The sequence below is a fragment of the Giraffa tippelskirchi genome, chromosome 12, assembly GCF_054371585.1.
Source record: "Giraffa tippelskirchi isolate mGirTip1 chromosome 12, T2T-mGirTip1v1.2.pri, whole genome shotgun sequence".
NCBI lineage: Eukaryota > Metazoa > Chordata > Mammalia > Artiodactyla > Giraffidae > Giraffa > Giraffa tippelskirchi.
This window is the reverse complement of record NC_137286.1, coordinates 149,326,119-149,341,431: the sequence shown is the minus strand read 5'-3', so window position 1 is coordinate 149,341,431 and position 15,313 is coordinate 149,326,119. Positions and strand designations below refer to the sequence as shown.

Below are 15,313 nucleotides of genomic sequence, written 5' to 3'. Positions count from 1 at the left end.
ATTTCTTTGCTGAGATTTCTCAGTTTTCCCTTTTCCAGCATGTTCGTATTCCTCAGCGAAGTGTTCTGTGACGCCGGCTTCGACCTCTGTCGGATGGTCCTGCCGTCTCTCGCATCTGTGTTGACATCTCTCGCCTTTTTTCTTTCAGTTTGAAGTTTTCCTGGTTCCTGACATGACAATCGGTTATTGAAGGAAATGTAGGCCTTTGGTGTATGTTATGAAACTCCTGAGTTTTTAAAAAGTCTGTTGTTGTGGCCGACTTCCTCTGGGCGCTCCAACAGGGCAGGAAGGGCAGCCTCTCATTTCTGCTGGGGGAGGGGCCTTGTCCCTGCTGAGGCGGCGGTCCGGGCTCCCCACCAGGCCTCCTTTGATGCCTCCCTGCTGGGGGGCTTGGGGCTCCGCTCTCTGCTCCCCATGTGCCCACTGTCCCGGTGGGAGGTGGCCTCGTCCCAGGGTGGTGGTGAAGTCCTGGGCCCACTAGGCCTCCTCCGAGTCCCAGGGCGGGGGCGCGTGCAGGCTCCCACGAGGTCTCCCCACGTGGTCTGCACCCACCTCGTGTCGGCGTTGGGATGGGAGCCGTCACCAGTCGTGGGGCGCAGGGGCCTCGTGTGGGAGGCTGGGGTCCTGCCGCTCCCAGGGCCTGGCGGGTGGACGGCAGTGTTCCCATGGGGTCCAGCCTGGGTGAAGCAGGGCTTTCCAGAAGCTCAGCCCTCTCTCCCTGGGTCCTAAGGGGAGAGGGCAGGTCTGGTGGGGTGTTTCCAGCTGCAGGTCCCCCCAGCGCCAGCCTGGCCCACCGTGTCCTTACTGGGCTGGTCTCCTCTGTCTCAGAGCCTCTCATTTCTCTCACATGTACGGTTCAGGGCTCTGTCCTTACTCAGGGGAAGGACCAGGGAGAGGTCCGCCTGGCCCATCTCCCCCGCAGTGGTCTTTTGTGGGTTAAGTTTTAAAGTGACCTCAAAGCACAGGCATCTCTTCTGACCCAACAGCCTTGAACACAGCCCTCGCCCCGGCCCTGGGGGAGTTCATTCAGAAAAACTCCAGACAACACGGGGGGCCGGGGGGCCGCCTCTCAGTTCCCACATGAGAGGGGCCCTGCCTGGAGGGGGCTGACCTGATGAGGGCCCTGACCTCGGTGGTGGGGGCGCTGACCTTAAGGAAGCCTCTGGCCCACGGCACAGCAAAGTCCCAGGAACTGGGACAGACACAGCTCTCTTCCCCTGAGCGGCTGGAATGATGCTGTGCCCCGCCTCTCTTGGCCGTTTCCGGCCCGTTTCACAATGTTCCATTTGTTTTGGTAGAACACGTGCGCTCACAGAGTTCGAGTCTAGGGGTCTGTCTGCTGGCAGGGTATCTAGCTGGTAGCTAGGCTTCTGCGGGTCCCAGCTATGCCTATTTTACTGACTTTGAGGGTGAAGCTCCTGTCATTTTTATTGGAAGAAGAAGAAAGATGATTTCAGGGGCATCTGTGGGAGGACACTGGCCGGCCTTCGTCAGAGACAGTTCACTGGGGAGCAAGGTGTGCCTGCTCCCATCCGGACGCTCCGATGGAAAGTGATGGAACTGTGACGCCAGCCATGAGGAGCTCGGGGATTTCAGCTACACGGATGGGGCGGTATGAACATTTCAAAGAGAAGTCCCCTCGGACCGTGACGCCTGGAAGAGAGAAGGTGGCCCTGCGGAGAGCTCAGGTAGTCTGCAGGGGGCAGCTGCAGGTGCCCGCCTGGCTGGACCCACCGGGATGCCGCCGGAGGGGTCCCGGGCCTGAAGAATTAAAAACATGGCTGATACCCGTGTCAGTGAGCACGGTCCTGCCGACGCACACGCCTGGGCCTCGTCTTCATAAGTCTAGGAAGGAGGTTGGCACCAATGCAGTCACCTCTCTTACCACCTCACGTACTCTGTGTATAAACCTGCCAGACATCTTCATCACAGCCCGTGTGCAGGACAAGCCAGCACCACGCCTACAGACGACCTGCCCACGCAGCTGTCTCCACGGGCTCCTGCTCGCACAGCGCAGCCCCCGGCCGAGACGACAATGCAGGAGGCAGGGCTGTGCTTCCCATGCTTCCAACACACTTCGAAAGAAGACACGCTAAAGACAGAGGCCGAATCACCGCCTCCCGCGAGAAGCACTTAGAAGGACGACCCAACCTTCAGAGCAGTTTGAGGTTCACAGGAGGAGAGAGGGCACCGGCGGAGCGTCCCACTGGCCCCCTCCGGCGTGGTACCCGTGCTGTGACTGCTGGACCAATAGCATCGCTGTGTTACTATTAACTGCACCTGCAGTTTTCACCACAGCTCACTCTCCGTGTCAGCAGTTGGTGAGTGTGAACAAACCACAATGTCACATATCCACCGTTACAGAATCGTGGGAGACAGTTCCACTGGCCTGGAGCTCCTGTGGTCCCCAGGCTGCTCTGGATGTCGCACCCCGTGATGTGGTCCCTCCCGGGGGACCAAGCTGGAGGCACAGTGACCTACGCTCACATCCCGCCTGCTCGCGCTCCACTCCCCCCAGTTCCCTGGTCCTACCCCCCAAGCCTGTGATGCCCACGGGGCCTGTACAGCCTGAGAGGAAGCACACCCATCAGGAAGGCACAGCTGCCCTCCAGGTTCCCAGGGACAAGTTCTGTTCTGAGAAGCTCTCTGGGGGTGTCACCACGCCCGCTTGCCCCAGTCCCGGGCTCTAGTGTCCTCGGTGGGGTCAGCGGCTTCACGACTAAAAACAGCAGCAGCAACACCTCATTTTATTGTGCTTTGCAGACACTGCATTTTTTACAAACTGAAGGTTTGTGGCAACCCTGGGTAGTCAGAGGATAATTGCCATTTTTTAGCAATAAAGTATTTCTAAAGTATACCTTTTTTTCTTTCAGACATAATGCTGTTACACTCTTAACAGCTGCGGTAGAGCACAAACAAAGCTTTTACAGACACCGGGAAACCAAAATCCTCACATGGTGCACCTCACTGAGATATTCGCTTCATTGTGGTTGGTCTGGAGCTGAACCCACAATATCTCTGAGGCCTACGTGTATGCAAATTATGCCTAAATAAGCTGATATGAGCCAACCTACATTCACAGGCACACTGGCCCCTCCTGGAAGGTGTCCAGCTTGTCACAGGTCACTTTCTCCTACTTTCCCTGCAACAACCCAGAAGCTGACAGAGAAACTCAGTGCTGAGCTCACCCAGCAGCCACCCCGAGCGGAAGGGTGGCCTGCGTGCAAACTCTCCCGCGTGTGAGCTCACTCAGCCACGTCTGAACTCACTAGCCCACGTGTGAACTCACTCGGCCACGTCTGAACTCACTAGCCCGCGTGTGAACTCACTCGGCCACGTCTGAACTCACTAGCCCGCGTGTGAACTCACTTGCCCGCGTGTGGACTCTCCCGCGTGACTCTCGGGTCGGTGAACTAGCCTGTGTCTCAACGCCTCCTGGGACCCTCAGTCTCCTTGAGAGGAGACCCGACTCCCTGCTCGTCCAAACTGAGCGCCCAGGCGTCCCAGTCACTCTGAGCGGCCGCATCCTTCGGTTTCAGCCCCAGACCAGAGGAGCGGGAGTCCAGCCTCGGCGGCTCAGCTGCGCCACCTGCTGGCCCGGGGGCAGGCGGCAGAGGAGCTGGGGTCACGTGACCGAGCCGGGGGCCCCCGTGCGGACCCCGTCCTGCCCGCACTCTCGGGACACTCTTGTCGACGAAACTCGGGTCCATGTGCGTGAGCCCAGAAACACGGCACGTTACACCATGAGCGGGGATGGGGAGCGACTGCCCACAGGACCCAGTCAGGAGACGTCCTGGCTGTCACGACGCGGGTGCCGCTGGGCGTGGGCAGAGGCCAAGGTGCTGCCCACACCCCAGCAGGCGCTGGACGGCCCGCAGCGGGGAGGACCCGGCCCCAACTCACGGCTGCCGAGGCTGTGAACCCCAGGACCCGCAGGTCTGTCCCTGCTCCTCCTGCTTGGTTCCCAGGCGCGGCCCTCCAGTGACAGGTCATGGCTGTCCTCAGAGCGGAAAACAAACTCTTTCTGCCGTTCGGCGAAGTCCATGGGTGCACTTGGAAATGAAAACTCAAAGGTGACAAAGGTCCCCATGTGCATGACGGCCCTGGGGCGGCCTCTCCGGCTCCCGACTGGGGCTCCCGCCTTCAGCTCCCGGGGTGGCCCAGGGATGCCCACCCCCCCCAGGAAGGCCCCCCAGAACCCCCCACCCCTCCTTCTGCACTGCTCCCCGGAGCAAGCGAGTCCATTTGTGGGACACATAGCCAGGCTGTTGCACAAGCCACACAAAGGTGCACAATTCATACTAAGCAGTGGCCGCCAGGTGACAGAGCTAAGGTCAGGGACTCGGTCAGGTTTCAAAGGGGCTGTTTTCGTTCAAAGCGAAACAAAGGCCCTTTCCTCCGAGACACTGGTTTGGGTTCTGGGATCTGTGGTCACAACCCCGTGGTGGATACAAACCTCCTTGATTTACAGAAGCACAGTCACAGCCGTCACCTCCCAGAGATTTCCCAAAAAGGTGTCAGGAAGACACTTCACACTCCTCCCAAAGACGAGGCCTGCCCACCCAGAGCTTTCCTGCTGTGTTCTCTCCTCTTGACTCCTTAGAGCCTTTCAAACAGGAGTTTGAAAGAATTAACTTCAGAGAAACAGTGACCTGGAGGAGTAACCGTGGTCCTGCCCAAGGGCGAAGAATTAAATATTTACAGCCTGTGTTTTGCAGAAAAACATCTAAGAAATGACCTCCTAGGGCGGCTGAATCACAAACATTTTCTAGCAAAACATAGCAGATTATTTTCAGATTAGGGGAAACCTTTTTATCAATTTGAGGAAAATGACAAAACGCCCACGAGTCTCCTGCCCCGGTGAATAAATCACATGCTGTCCTGTTGCTTCCTTCTGTTCTCCCCAAAACACACCTTCTTCCAAATAACCAGCATTAAATCAGCTTAACCGCACTACATGAAGATGACCAGCAGGAAAACCACGAGAATCCTGGGGCCCGCCTAACAGAGCCCCACGGGCCCAGCAGCTTAGACAACAGGGGTCTGTTCTCGCGGAGCCGCCAGCCGGAAATCCGAGACCAAGGTGCCGGCAGGGAGCTCGTCTGCGGCCCCAGAGGCTGCCCCAGCTCTTCCAGCTCCAGGGAGACAGGGCACGGGGCAGGGGAGGGGCCCCGGTTAGTCACTGACTGTCTTTGTGACCCCCGTTCACAAACCCCGGGGCCCCTTGGCCCTTGGCTAACAGATGCCCTGCCCCCCAACTGACTCGTGTTCCTCTCACTGACCACACATTTGTAGCGAGTGAGCATTTGCATTCTTCATGAGGCCCCCGCCCCCAACGGTCTTTTTCATCTGCACCCACTGAGGTTCGAGCCTTGTGTTGTGACGTTCCCTGGGTTTGACAAATATATGGTGTCCCGAGTCCTCCAGCACAGTCGTGCAGAGTGGCTCCCCGGCCCTGGGAGCCTCTCTGCTCATTTCCTATCCGTTTTGAACAGCATCACCACCCGGACAGACCACGCTTTGGTTATCCGTCACCTGCGGCAGGGTTGCACCAAGTCTAGCAGCTCAGAATAAGCTGCCCTAAGCCCCCGGGTGCGGGTTTGTGCAGCCACAAGTTTTCGGCGCATCCTGGTGAATACATAGGCTGCGGGTCGTGCGGTGAGTTTCGTGTTGGAAGAAGCTGCCCAGCGGCTTTGAAGTGGCCGCAGTGTCTTGCACCCTCACCCCACTCACCCTGACGGGCTCCTGCGGCTCAGCATCCCGTGGCGGTGTCCAGCGGAGAGGACGTCAGGAAACTGGCTCCCGAGGAAAGGAAGGCTCCACAGGAGGAAGCCAGGCGGGCACGGAGACCGTGTCCCTGGCCCGCTGTCCGGGGGGCGGTGGACACAGGCCACGGAGGCCCTTCCCCCGCAGACCCGACCTGCGCGTGGCTGAGGCCCTGCCTGCTCCCCGGGATCCTGGGGGTTGAAGAGTTAAGCTGGGCACGAGCTCTGGCTCAGCGCCCGCTGTTTGCTGTTTCCTGCAGAGATTTTGCTAATGCGCCTAAGAGCAGGCGGATGGTGACTGACAGGTCCGTGTCCCACTTCCTGGCCTCTCGGCAGGCCTGCGGCCGGCCGGCCTGCTGACGCACGGCAGACAGGAAGGTGAGCGGCCCGAGGTTGCGGCCAGCACGACCCCCGGCGGCCCTCAAGTTCAGGAGCCGGGTCCTTCCAGGTGCCAGCAGCCTAGAGTCGGTGCTGCAAGGCCGCTTAGACAGTGCCCTGGAGCTGGTCGGAGCGTGGCGGAGAGCAAAGAGCCCCTGCACACACTGGCTGGGGGGCCACTCAGGCCAGCAACCCCCTTCCCAAGGCCGACTCGCGTCCACCCCCGCCGTGGGGAGGTCTACATCGCTGCCAGGCTCTTTCCAACACCCATCGGCTCCCGTTGCCAAGTGCAAGCCCACGAGGCCTGCAAGTCCGTGTCCCACACACGCGTGAGAAAAGGCAAACCGGACCATCCCACCTGCCTGCTGCAGCTGAAAATGCACTCGGAGCAGAGTCGCCACAGCTGTTACGGAGGAAAAAAGCCCCAGGTTTACTTGAAAAGGTGAAAACCGTTCCTTTACTTTCGGGTCTGGAAACTGCTCGCCTGGTTGGACGGGAGAACCCTTGTCTCCAAGCGTCTCCAGGGATGCGACTGTGCCCAGAACTGGCCCCAACTGAGCTGACCGACGGCCGAGGATGAGGGTCGGGGTCCCCGCCACGCAAGTGACGTTCCAGGGGGATCTTCCGTTCACAGCAGAGGCATCAGACACAGGAGCGGTGGAACAGTGCAAGGCCCGCGGCCGTCCACGCCCGCCCCGCCCCGCGTCTCTCCCTGACATGCGATCTCAGGCAAACCCAGACACCCCACGTTTGTCTAAACTCAAGCACGGGACAATCAGCAGCTCTGTGGCCGCAACGCGGCTCAGATGCTGACTCCGTCTCAAAGCCGGCGGGTTGTTGGTGCGGGGTGGGCTGGGTGTCCGCGGCTCCCCTGGCCTGCGGGGCCTCCTGGGGACCTCTCTTCTCCACAGAGTCTCCGCGGGTCATGAGGAGCCCCCTGCGGCCTGGAGCGCACCCCTCTCACACCCCAGGACCCCATCCCGCTGCTCCTAGAGGTTGTGCTGGGTCTCAGGCCCTCGGGTCCCGGGGAGCCCCTCTGGGCCTGCTTTACTGCGAGGGCTCTGCTTCCCCGGGGAGCCCCTCCCGCCCCAGCTCTCGCCCCCAGGTGAACGCCCAGAGGAGAGACCCCCGCTCCCGCCCACCGACCAGTCAGAGCTCGCGAGCCAGCACCCAGGAGCCACGCCCCCCAGCCTGCAGGCGACCCCCCAAAGGCCCAGGCGAGCCGGGCGCTGCCCGCATCAGCGTGAGGCTGCCTCCGGTACAGAGCCGCGTGCACTCAGCAAGCCCAGCAGACCCCACCTGCCTGACACCTCCATCTGCAGACAGCGGACCCGGCGACCCTCCATGCGGGCTGCAGGGCGCCGCTCCCCATCAGCCACACCCCACGGGTCCCGCTCGGCCCAAGACACACGTGCCCGCGAGTGCCCGTGACTGACCACGCATACGTGCGGGCACCCACCCCCACGCGTGGCTTGCGCAGGTGTCCGTGTCTGTGCCACATGAGACAGGAGAGGCGGCCCCGTCGGCTGACCTCAGACGCGAGTCCTAGAGACCCAGCTCCCCCTGCCCACCTCCCGGCCACAGAGGCAGGCCCTGCCCGCTGCAGGTGAGCCAGGCCACCTGGGCCTGCTGGCCGCACTCCCTTCCCCTTAACCGCCCAACTCTCCAGGGGTCCTGACTGCCTTCCTGTTTCCAGCCTCATAAAACAAAAAAGGTCCCAGCTGCGGAGAAGGCAGTGGCACCCCACTCCAGTACTCTTGCCTGGAAAATCCCATGGACGGAGGAGCCTGGTCGGCTGCAGTCCACGGGGTCGCTAAGAGTCGGACACAACTGAGCGACTTCACTTTCACTTTTCACTGTCATGCATTGGAGAAGGAAATGGCAACCCACTCCGGTGTTCTTGCCCGAGAATCCCAGGGACGGCAGAGCCTGCTGGGCTGCCATCTATGGGGTCGCACAGAGTCGGACACGACTGAAGTGACTTAGCAGTAGCAGGGGGACAGGTCAAGAGAGGTGGCAAAAGTCATGAGAGAGGCTTCAGTCACTGGGAGGCACGGCGTTTCCTACAGAGGCACAAAGCTACTTGGCAGGCAGGTCTGCTTATTTAAGAAGAGCAGGAATGTGAACGATGAGAGAGATGCGTGGTTCAGCCAAGCCTTGCTCTCTGAAGGAGACGTTATACAGAGAAATCACACGGGTTGTTGGGCCCTTCAAAGCATGGAGAAGAGGAATACCGCACCTCAAATCCATGTCATGGTCTGCTTAATTTAATAAGCAAACAATTGCATTTCAGAGTTGCAGGTGGTGCTGATGAAATGAATGAATGCTGTTTCCCAGAGCGTGACTGAAGACGTCGCCAGGCTAAATGCCCAGACCAGATTTTAAAGCAGGCAGAACAGGACCACAAATAGAGGCCACGGGGAGACAAACATACAGTAACAACTACCATCAAAACCTGCAGTTTATACACTTTCTATTTTTTCAAAGGAAAACCACAGCTTCTAATATTTTTGGCATGAAAACAGCATTTTAACTTAAACACTGCAAAACCTGACCTGATGGCCACCTTTTAGAATACACAATTAGGAAAATACATAAAGACTAAAAGTCCTCTACGATTTCATACATTTCAGGTAAATTCTGTTCAATCAAGTGGTCTCCACGCACATGGAGAGAGAATGAGAGAATGAACAGCAGAGACACGCGTCCATGCCAACGCGGGTCAGCCAGAGACCCCAGGGAGGCAGCGGGGCCCGAGGGGCGGGAGCTGATGTGGAGAGCGGCCGTGGGGCCTGCAGGCAGGGGTGTGAGGAGGAGCCGGAGGGGGCTCCGGGTGAGGATGGCGCCCAGAGCCAGGGGCCCCTAAGGGCCCCGAGGGGCTGGTGCAGGTGCAGGGTGGCTTGGGGGGGGGACTCTGCGGCACCTCTGGACGTGGCTCCTGCGAGAATGAAGACCCGGGGACACGGGGAAGACAGGAGCGCCAGAGCCACGTGGGAGGCAGAACAGGGCAAGGGGGCTCGGGTGGGCTCAGGGGGACGTGCTTGGGAAGTCGGTACAATTACTTAAAAACTGGCTGCTGGAAACAAAATCCACAAAATTGATCCATTAGCTAATCCAATGAAGAAAAAGAGAAAGTACAAATACTCAGAATAAGAAATGGCAGGGAAAACAGTCTTGGAATAAGAGGAGTTTAGAGATTACAAGCAATTCCTTTGTATGACTGTGCGATTCAGTCTGAAAACCTGGTAAAGGGAGCCCTGGGCTCTAAAACCCAGACAGCTTCCTGAGAGCTCACCAGAGCCAGCCTCAGCCTCACCGCCAGGAAGCCAAATGGGCAAGCATGCGGACTGACCATCTCACCCACGGCCCTGGGCGCAGCCAGGCCCCCACGTGCAGGCGGCCCTGGGGCCCCGGGGAGCTGCCGCCCCAGACCTGGGACGCTGGTCTCCCGGGAGGACCAGAGGCCCCATCCCAATCCGAAGGAGGCAGCCGGCCCTACCTGTGGGTGGGGCTGGCCCCTCCAGAGGGTCTGGAACAAGCCTGATGACGTCGGGGACGTCCACCCGAGGGTTGCTTTCTTCCTCTTCGGCCTCATGGGACCCTCGCGCTAAAGAAGCATCGTCGCTTCCGGTTTTCTTGCACAGGATGAGCCTCCAGCAGTGAAACATGAGTCTGCAGAGTGAGAAGCAGACCTGAGAAGGGGAACCAGGCCACACTGCAGAGACGGCAGCCCTGCGGCCACACTGCAGAGACGGCAGTGAGAAGGGGAACCAGGCCACACTGCAGAGACGGCAGCCCTGCGGCCACACTGCAGAGACGGCAGTGAGAAGGGGAACCAGGCCACACTGCAGAGATGGCAGCCATGCTCCCTTGCACAAAACCCGGATCACCAGGCACAGCCTTCGGCAGCGTTTATTCTGAAATGGATGTGGGATATTTAAAATTAATTCTTCTCCAGAGAATTTCTACTGTGTCCACATTCAGGTAAACAAATGACCTCCTTTTATAACACTGGAATGGAATAAAGCATTGCACAAACAAAAATATTATTTACTTCTGCTGTATAAGAGAAATAAAAACCTAGATTTTCCCTTGACATTTGGGCTCTTGTTTCAAGGACAAAAATGCCCCTGGTTCTCTTGGCTTCAATGTCACAGTAAAATTCACTGAACTGGCAAACTTTCAAAACCAATACCGCCTGGGCCGGAAACATCTCCAATCCCCAGGTAAAGAATGCTGTCCGGGGGCCAGGACAAACATTCAGGTCTTATTCCTCCATTGAAAGTCTGGCAAAGAAACTCGAATTAAGTCTTTGGGAGGCAACCTTGGATTTAAAGAGACAGCGAGTGACTACATCTCGAACAGAAGCCACGTGATGTCATCTGCCCAAGATGCTCACCTCCGGTAGGTAAGCTCCCACAGCCCCCTGGCCACTCAGTCTTTGGGCATATTCATGGCTCATTATGGCTTCCCAGGTGGCGCTAGTGCTGAAGAACTCGCCTGCCAGTGCAGGAGATGTAAGAGATGTGGGTTTGATCCCTGGGTCAGGAAGATCCCCTGGAGGAGGGCATGGCAGCCCACTCCAGTGTTCTTGCCTGGAGAATCCCATGGACAGAGGAGCCTGGTGGGCTACAGGCTACGGGGCTGCAAGTGACACGTCCACGACTGAAGTGACCTAGCGTGCACACACACGGCCCATCATTTCCCCTGATGGCTTATGTCTGGCTGGGCCCCTTCCATAAATTCTCTTTGTGGCCCCACGGCAGCGGCTTAACCTGCTTGATCGTCGGTGGCGCTCACACCCCCCACGTTGTCCGGGGCATCAGGGAGGGAGGCAGGGCTGTCCAGTTGGATGCTGGGGACGGGTGACCTCAAGGAGGTCCGGTCTCCACCTCCTGCCCCGCAGGCCCATTTTGTGGGATCACACCAGGGCCTTTCCCCGTGGGAGTCGCCCTGCTCTGAGTTCCTTCGCCAGCCCTAAGCTCTGAGTGAGAAACGGACCAGTGAGGAGGAACACGGTGTGGAGACGTTCGGTGCTGGTCGGCTACTCGCTTCGCTGTCCCCACCCGGATCTTCCTATCTGACTTGTTCCGATTTCTGTGGTTGCTCAACTCGGTACTTTGAATACAGTTCTTCGCTTTCTCAACAGACTGGACTGAATGTCCCCAGCGCTGACCTACACCCACGCTGACTTGTTACCCACTGGGGCACAAGCTTGGCTGATGAACCCTGGGCCGCTCCCGGGTCACCTCCGTGGAGCTGTGTAGGGACTGGTCCTCTGGGCTCCAGAGGGACGCTGGGAGGTTCTGGGGGAGGCGTCGGGTTTCCTGGAGATGACGGCGCTGCCTGATGCTGGATGAGGTGCTTCAGGAGCGGCCTCTGACCTCGAAGTCGAGGTCCAGCTCCGGGTGTCCGAGAGTTCCTCGGTAATAACCGCGGGGTGTCCGGGAGACCGTTGCGGGCTTGAAGTCCTGAACGTTTTACCTGGGGAGGCCCAGAGGGAGAGGACACGGTCGTCCCTGAGGGGGAGGCGCTGCGGACCGGCTCCACCAGCACAGACTCCGCGGGCGGCTGGGCAGTCCAGCCGGCCACCCCACGCTGACCACACAGCCACCTGTGCCTTCTCGGGGAGCAGGGCTGGGCCGCCACCCGCCTTCTCCAAGGGAGGGGTGGACTGAGCATCTCTTGGGCGGCTCCAGATGTGGCCCCGGGCCCTCGGCCAGGTCCAGGCTGCAGCTGGTGCTCAGCCAGCATCTCCCCCTGTCAGGGAAGAGCATCGCCCCGCTCTCCTGGGCTCAGGCGAGGCTGAAATGCGTGGACCTGAGAACGAGAGGCTGAGCCCAGTGTGGAGCAGAACGCTACCTTCCTGTCACTGTTCCGCTCACACTTCTAGCTTCTCCTGGAGCCTCTCAGCACAGATCAGCCTAAGCTGATGGCCAGGTGCCACCAACAGAGCAGTTTATTCCCTTGGCACTAATGCTCTCCTTCAACTTCGGGCTTGACGCCACTTTACAAAAGGTATGTAAGTTCCTAACAGCAGGAAGCTCTTCTGTCCAAGTGACCTTCATTCCACTTCCAGTCACCAAGATGCTGCTTCCCAGGTAAATCTCCCGTTTTCACAGCTGAGCCCCAAACGCAGAAAGAGCCTCCTGGAATGGTGATCTCGACACCAGTTACAGCCACAACCTGAGATCAGGAGACGCCCAGCAGTGGCAGGGCTGGGGGAGGGAAGAGGCTCCGATTCGGGAGAAAGATGGGCTGCGTCTGGGGCAGAGTGTCCTCAGAGCACTGAGCTCTGCAAACAGGTGACCCCTCCACCCTCCTCCTGATCCGCGGGTCTCCCGGAGAGAAAGTCGCCCCAGAGTTGGGGACAGTCACGAGGAGGGAGGTGCCCAGGCTTCTGGTGCGCAAGGGCCGCTGCTCTTGCCAGTCTTTCCCCAGATCGCTGCCAGGAGGGGCGAGTCACAGGTGGTGGGGCCGAGGTCACAGAGGCCCGATCATAGCTGCGCCGAGGTCCCGGCCATATGGTGAACCGGGGACCTGGGGGGCGCACCCTGCCCCGAGGGACACAAGTGCTAGAACACAGCCAAGCCCCTCTGCCTGCCCCTCTGGACTGACTGACCCGGAGCACCCGGCCTCTGGCCGCCCACCCAGGTCCGCCAGCAGCATCTGTCTGTCTGTCTCCCCCACCGCAGCGGGTCCAGGAGCCGGGAGCAGAGCTCAGAACTCAGGTCCCGGAACCCGCTCTGGGCTGGCCACTGGGTCAGATCTGCACTTTAGGAGACCCTCCACAGCAAGGTCTCCCCCAGGCCCCCACCCCTCACCTACCTGTTCAGTGGGGTCCCCCGCCCCCTGGGAGGGACGCACACACTCCGTCGCCAGCACCCCCGGGAACACACGTCTATTTTTGTCTTGGCCCCTCCCAGTGGTCACACATCCTGGGGCCTCCCACGGCCACCCCCACACATCCTGCCGAGCCTCAGGGTCACCTTAACCCCTTCCCTGTCCAGGGCTTGCGGGAGGTCCCTTAGGGGCAGGGTGGGAAGCTTCCAGTAAAGTTAAGAGGCTGCACCTGCTCCAGAAAAGTCTCCTTCGGCCTGACCCCAGCAGGCTCCTGTTTAAGCGTCCAGCGCTGCAGAGAATGGAAGGTGGTTTTTAAAAACTAGCAGGAACAGCGTTAGAATTGAAAGAGCAAAGGGCCTTATTTTAAAACTGCTGAGTCTTACTTTTCCGCTGCCAGTTTGAAAAGCAAAACAGCCAGACAGTGGTCGGGAAGTCCAGATTCAGGTGGGCGCCTACAGCGGCCGTCCCACCTGGCCCAGCACCTGCTGGGGGTCGGGATGCCGGGGTGCGGCTCTGGGAGGGGCCGGGCGGTGACACCTGTTCGCGCCGGAGGACCCCGGCCGGACAATGGGGGCGTCCGCACGTGGAGCCCGCGCTCCCGCTCTGGCGGCCCCTGGACACCGCGCAGCGCCCCCGCTCCGCCCCCGGCCGGGTCCCCGGGACTCCCTGGAGTCGCACGCTGAGCGGGAGGCGATGCGAGCGGCGCAGACCGGTCACGGGAGGCGATCGGAGCGCGCAGACCGGCCCACCGGCCTCCGGGACGCTGAGTCCGCGCCCCCCACCCTCCTGCGTCGGCCCCTCTTCCCGGCCCTCCCCGCCTGCCCCACCCGCGTCCACCGCCCACCCTTCCCGCCCGCGCGCACCTGCCGTGGGACGGTCCTCCCGGCCCCGGTCCTCCACCCGCAGGTGCGCGGAAGCCCCTCCTCCCCGGCCTGGGAGGAGGGGGAGGGTTAGCGGGGCCGCGGGAGGACGGTGGGGGAGGGGACCGCGCGGAGGGAGAGGGAGGAGCCGACGGGAGGACGGCTGAGGGTCCGGGCCGGCGGGAGGGGGAGGGGAGGTGTCCGAGCCCCGCCCCCGCGCGTGTGCCCCCATCACCGCCCCCCCCCGCATGCGCGGAGCAGGCGATCTCTCACTGGTCTCAGGGTGCAGCTGCGGGGGCCCCTTTTTTTTCAAGAAAAGGGAAAGGACCGGCCTTTTCCCTTGTGGTCCCCCTTGTTCAGGGAAGCTCATGTTCCCCAGTAGAACTCGGCAAGCTGAGGTGCACAGGCTGAAACATCCTGAGTGTTGCTCTAGCTGTAAACTTTATTTTAGCTGGCGCTTTCAAACATCTGCATTCTGTGGGCTACCCCGGGAAATCCAAGTAAGAAGACCAGCACGGAGTTCTGTCGGGAGGGCAATAGGTACAAACCCCAAGGCTCCAGGGGAGCCCCACCACGAGGAGCCTCCGACCCGCCCCGGGGTGCGGCTCCGGCCTGCAGGCGAGGGCACGCCAACCTCTGCAGGACTTTCCTCCTCAAAGTGTGGTCCCCAGCACACAGCATCACCTCGCAAGTCAGCGCGCACTTAGCCAGTGCCCCGGAGCCCAGGCGGGGTGGCCAGGCCCCCCCGGGGGTGGGCGCGGCTGAGCCAGGGCTGTGGAGTGAACAGGACCTCCCACACGCTCGGAGGCAGGGCTGCCGCGGGAAGGAGGCTGGTCCGAGAGGACAGCAAAGCGAAGGCAGAACCCTCCTCAGCTGGACGGTTTCCTTCCCGGATAGAGCGGGGATGGGAAGGCCCCAAGCGCCTGGCAGAGGCAGGGTGGAGGCGGAGGCCTCTCCTCTAAGGGCCGGTCGGATGCGCGGGTGTGGGGGCCTGACCTGCGCTGTGGGGCCGCGGCCCCGTTTCCCATGACCTCAGGGACCCTGGGTCATGGGGGTGCCCTCCAGGGGCTGTGCTGAGTGTCACTGGAGCCCTGAGATCCCGAGGGAGGCGCCCGGCCGGCCTGCCCAGAGGATGGGGAAACCAGACGTGCGGGTGCGGAACTGAAAGGCAGCGCCCAGTGACCCTCGACCCGGTCAGGTCTGCAGGCTCAGGTTCAGAGCCCGCAGCCCAGCACCTGCCCCCAGGCGGGCGTCCCGCGGAGGGTCTACCGAGGTAGGAGACTACCACGGGGAGGCCTCCGGCCTTGGGACGCGGTCGCTGGCCCAGAAGGACGCGGAGGACAGAGGCCCAAAACATCCCTGCTCTCCGAGAGGGTTTCCGCTGATTCACGGCTCCTGACTCAGAGCAGGCAAATCCCGGAACAAAAGCCCGGGGGGCGCCCCGCTGGCCAGGGGCCCTGAGGGCCT

General features: G+C 60.7%; 1 protein-coding gene across 2 annotated transcripts in view; it reads right to left on the bottom strand.

Annotated features, from left to right (window-relative positions):
* The window catches only part of MCF2L (MCF.2 cell line derived transforming sequence like), a 104,283-nt gene extending 90,312 nt beyond the window's left edge, over nt 1–13,971 (bottom strand). For both annotated transcript variants that reach the window (XM_081551507.1, XM_081551511.1), the window contains exons 1-2: nt 13,850–13,971; nt 9,643–9,815 (exon numbers count right to left, since the gene is read on the bottom strand). In XM_081551507.1, the coding sequence (XP_081407633.1) occupies nt 9,643–9,811 (169 nt within the window). In that variant the 5' untranslated portion in view covers nt 9,812–9,815; nt 13,850–13,971. The remainder of the gene's footprint in view (nt 1–9,642; nt 9,816–13,849) is intronic.
* Nucleotides 13,972–15,313: the final 1,342 nt, after the last annotated feature.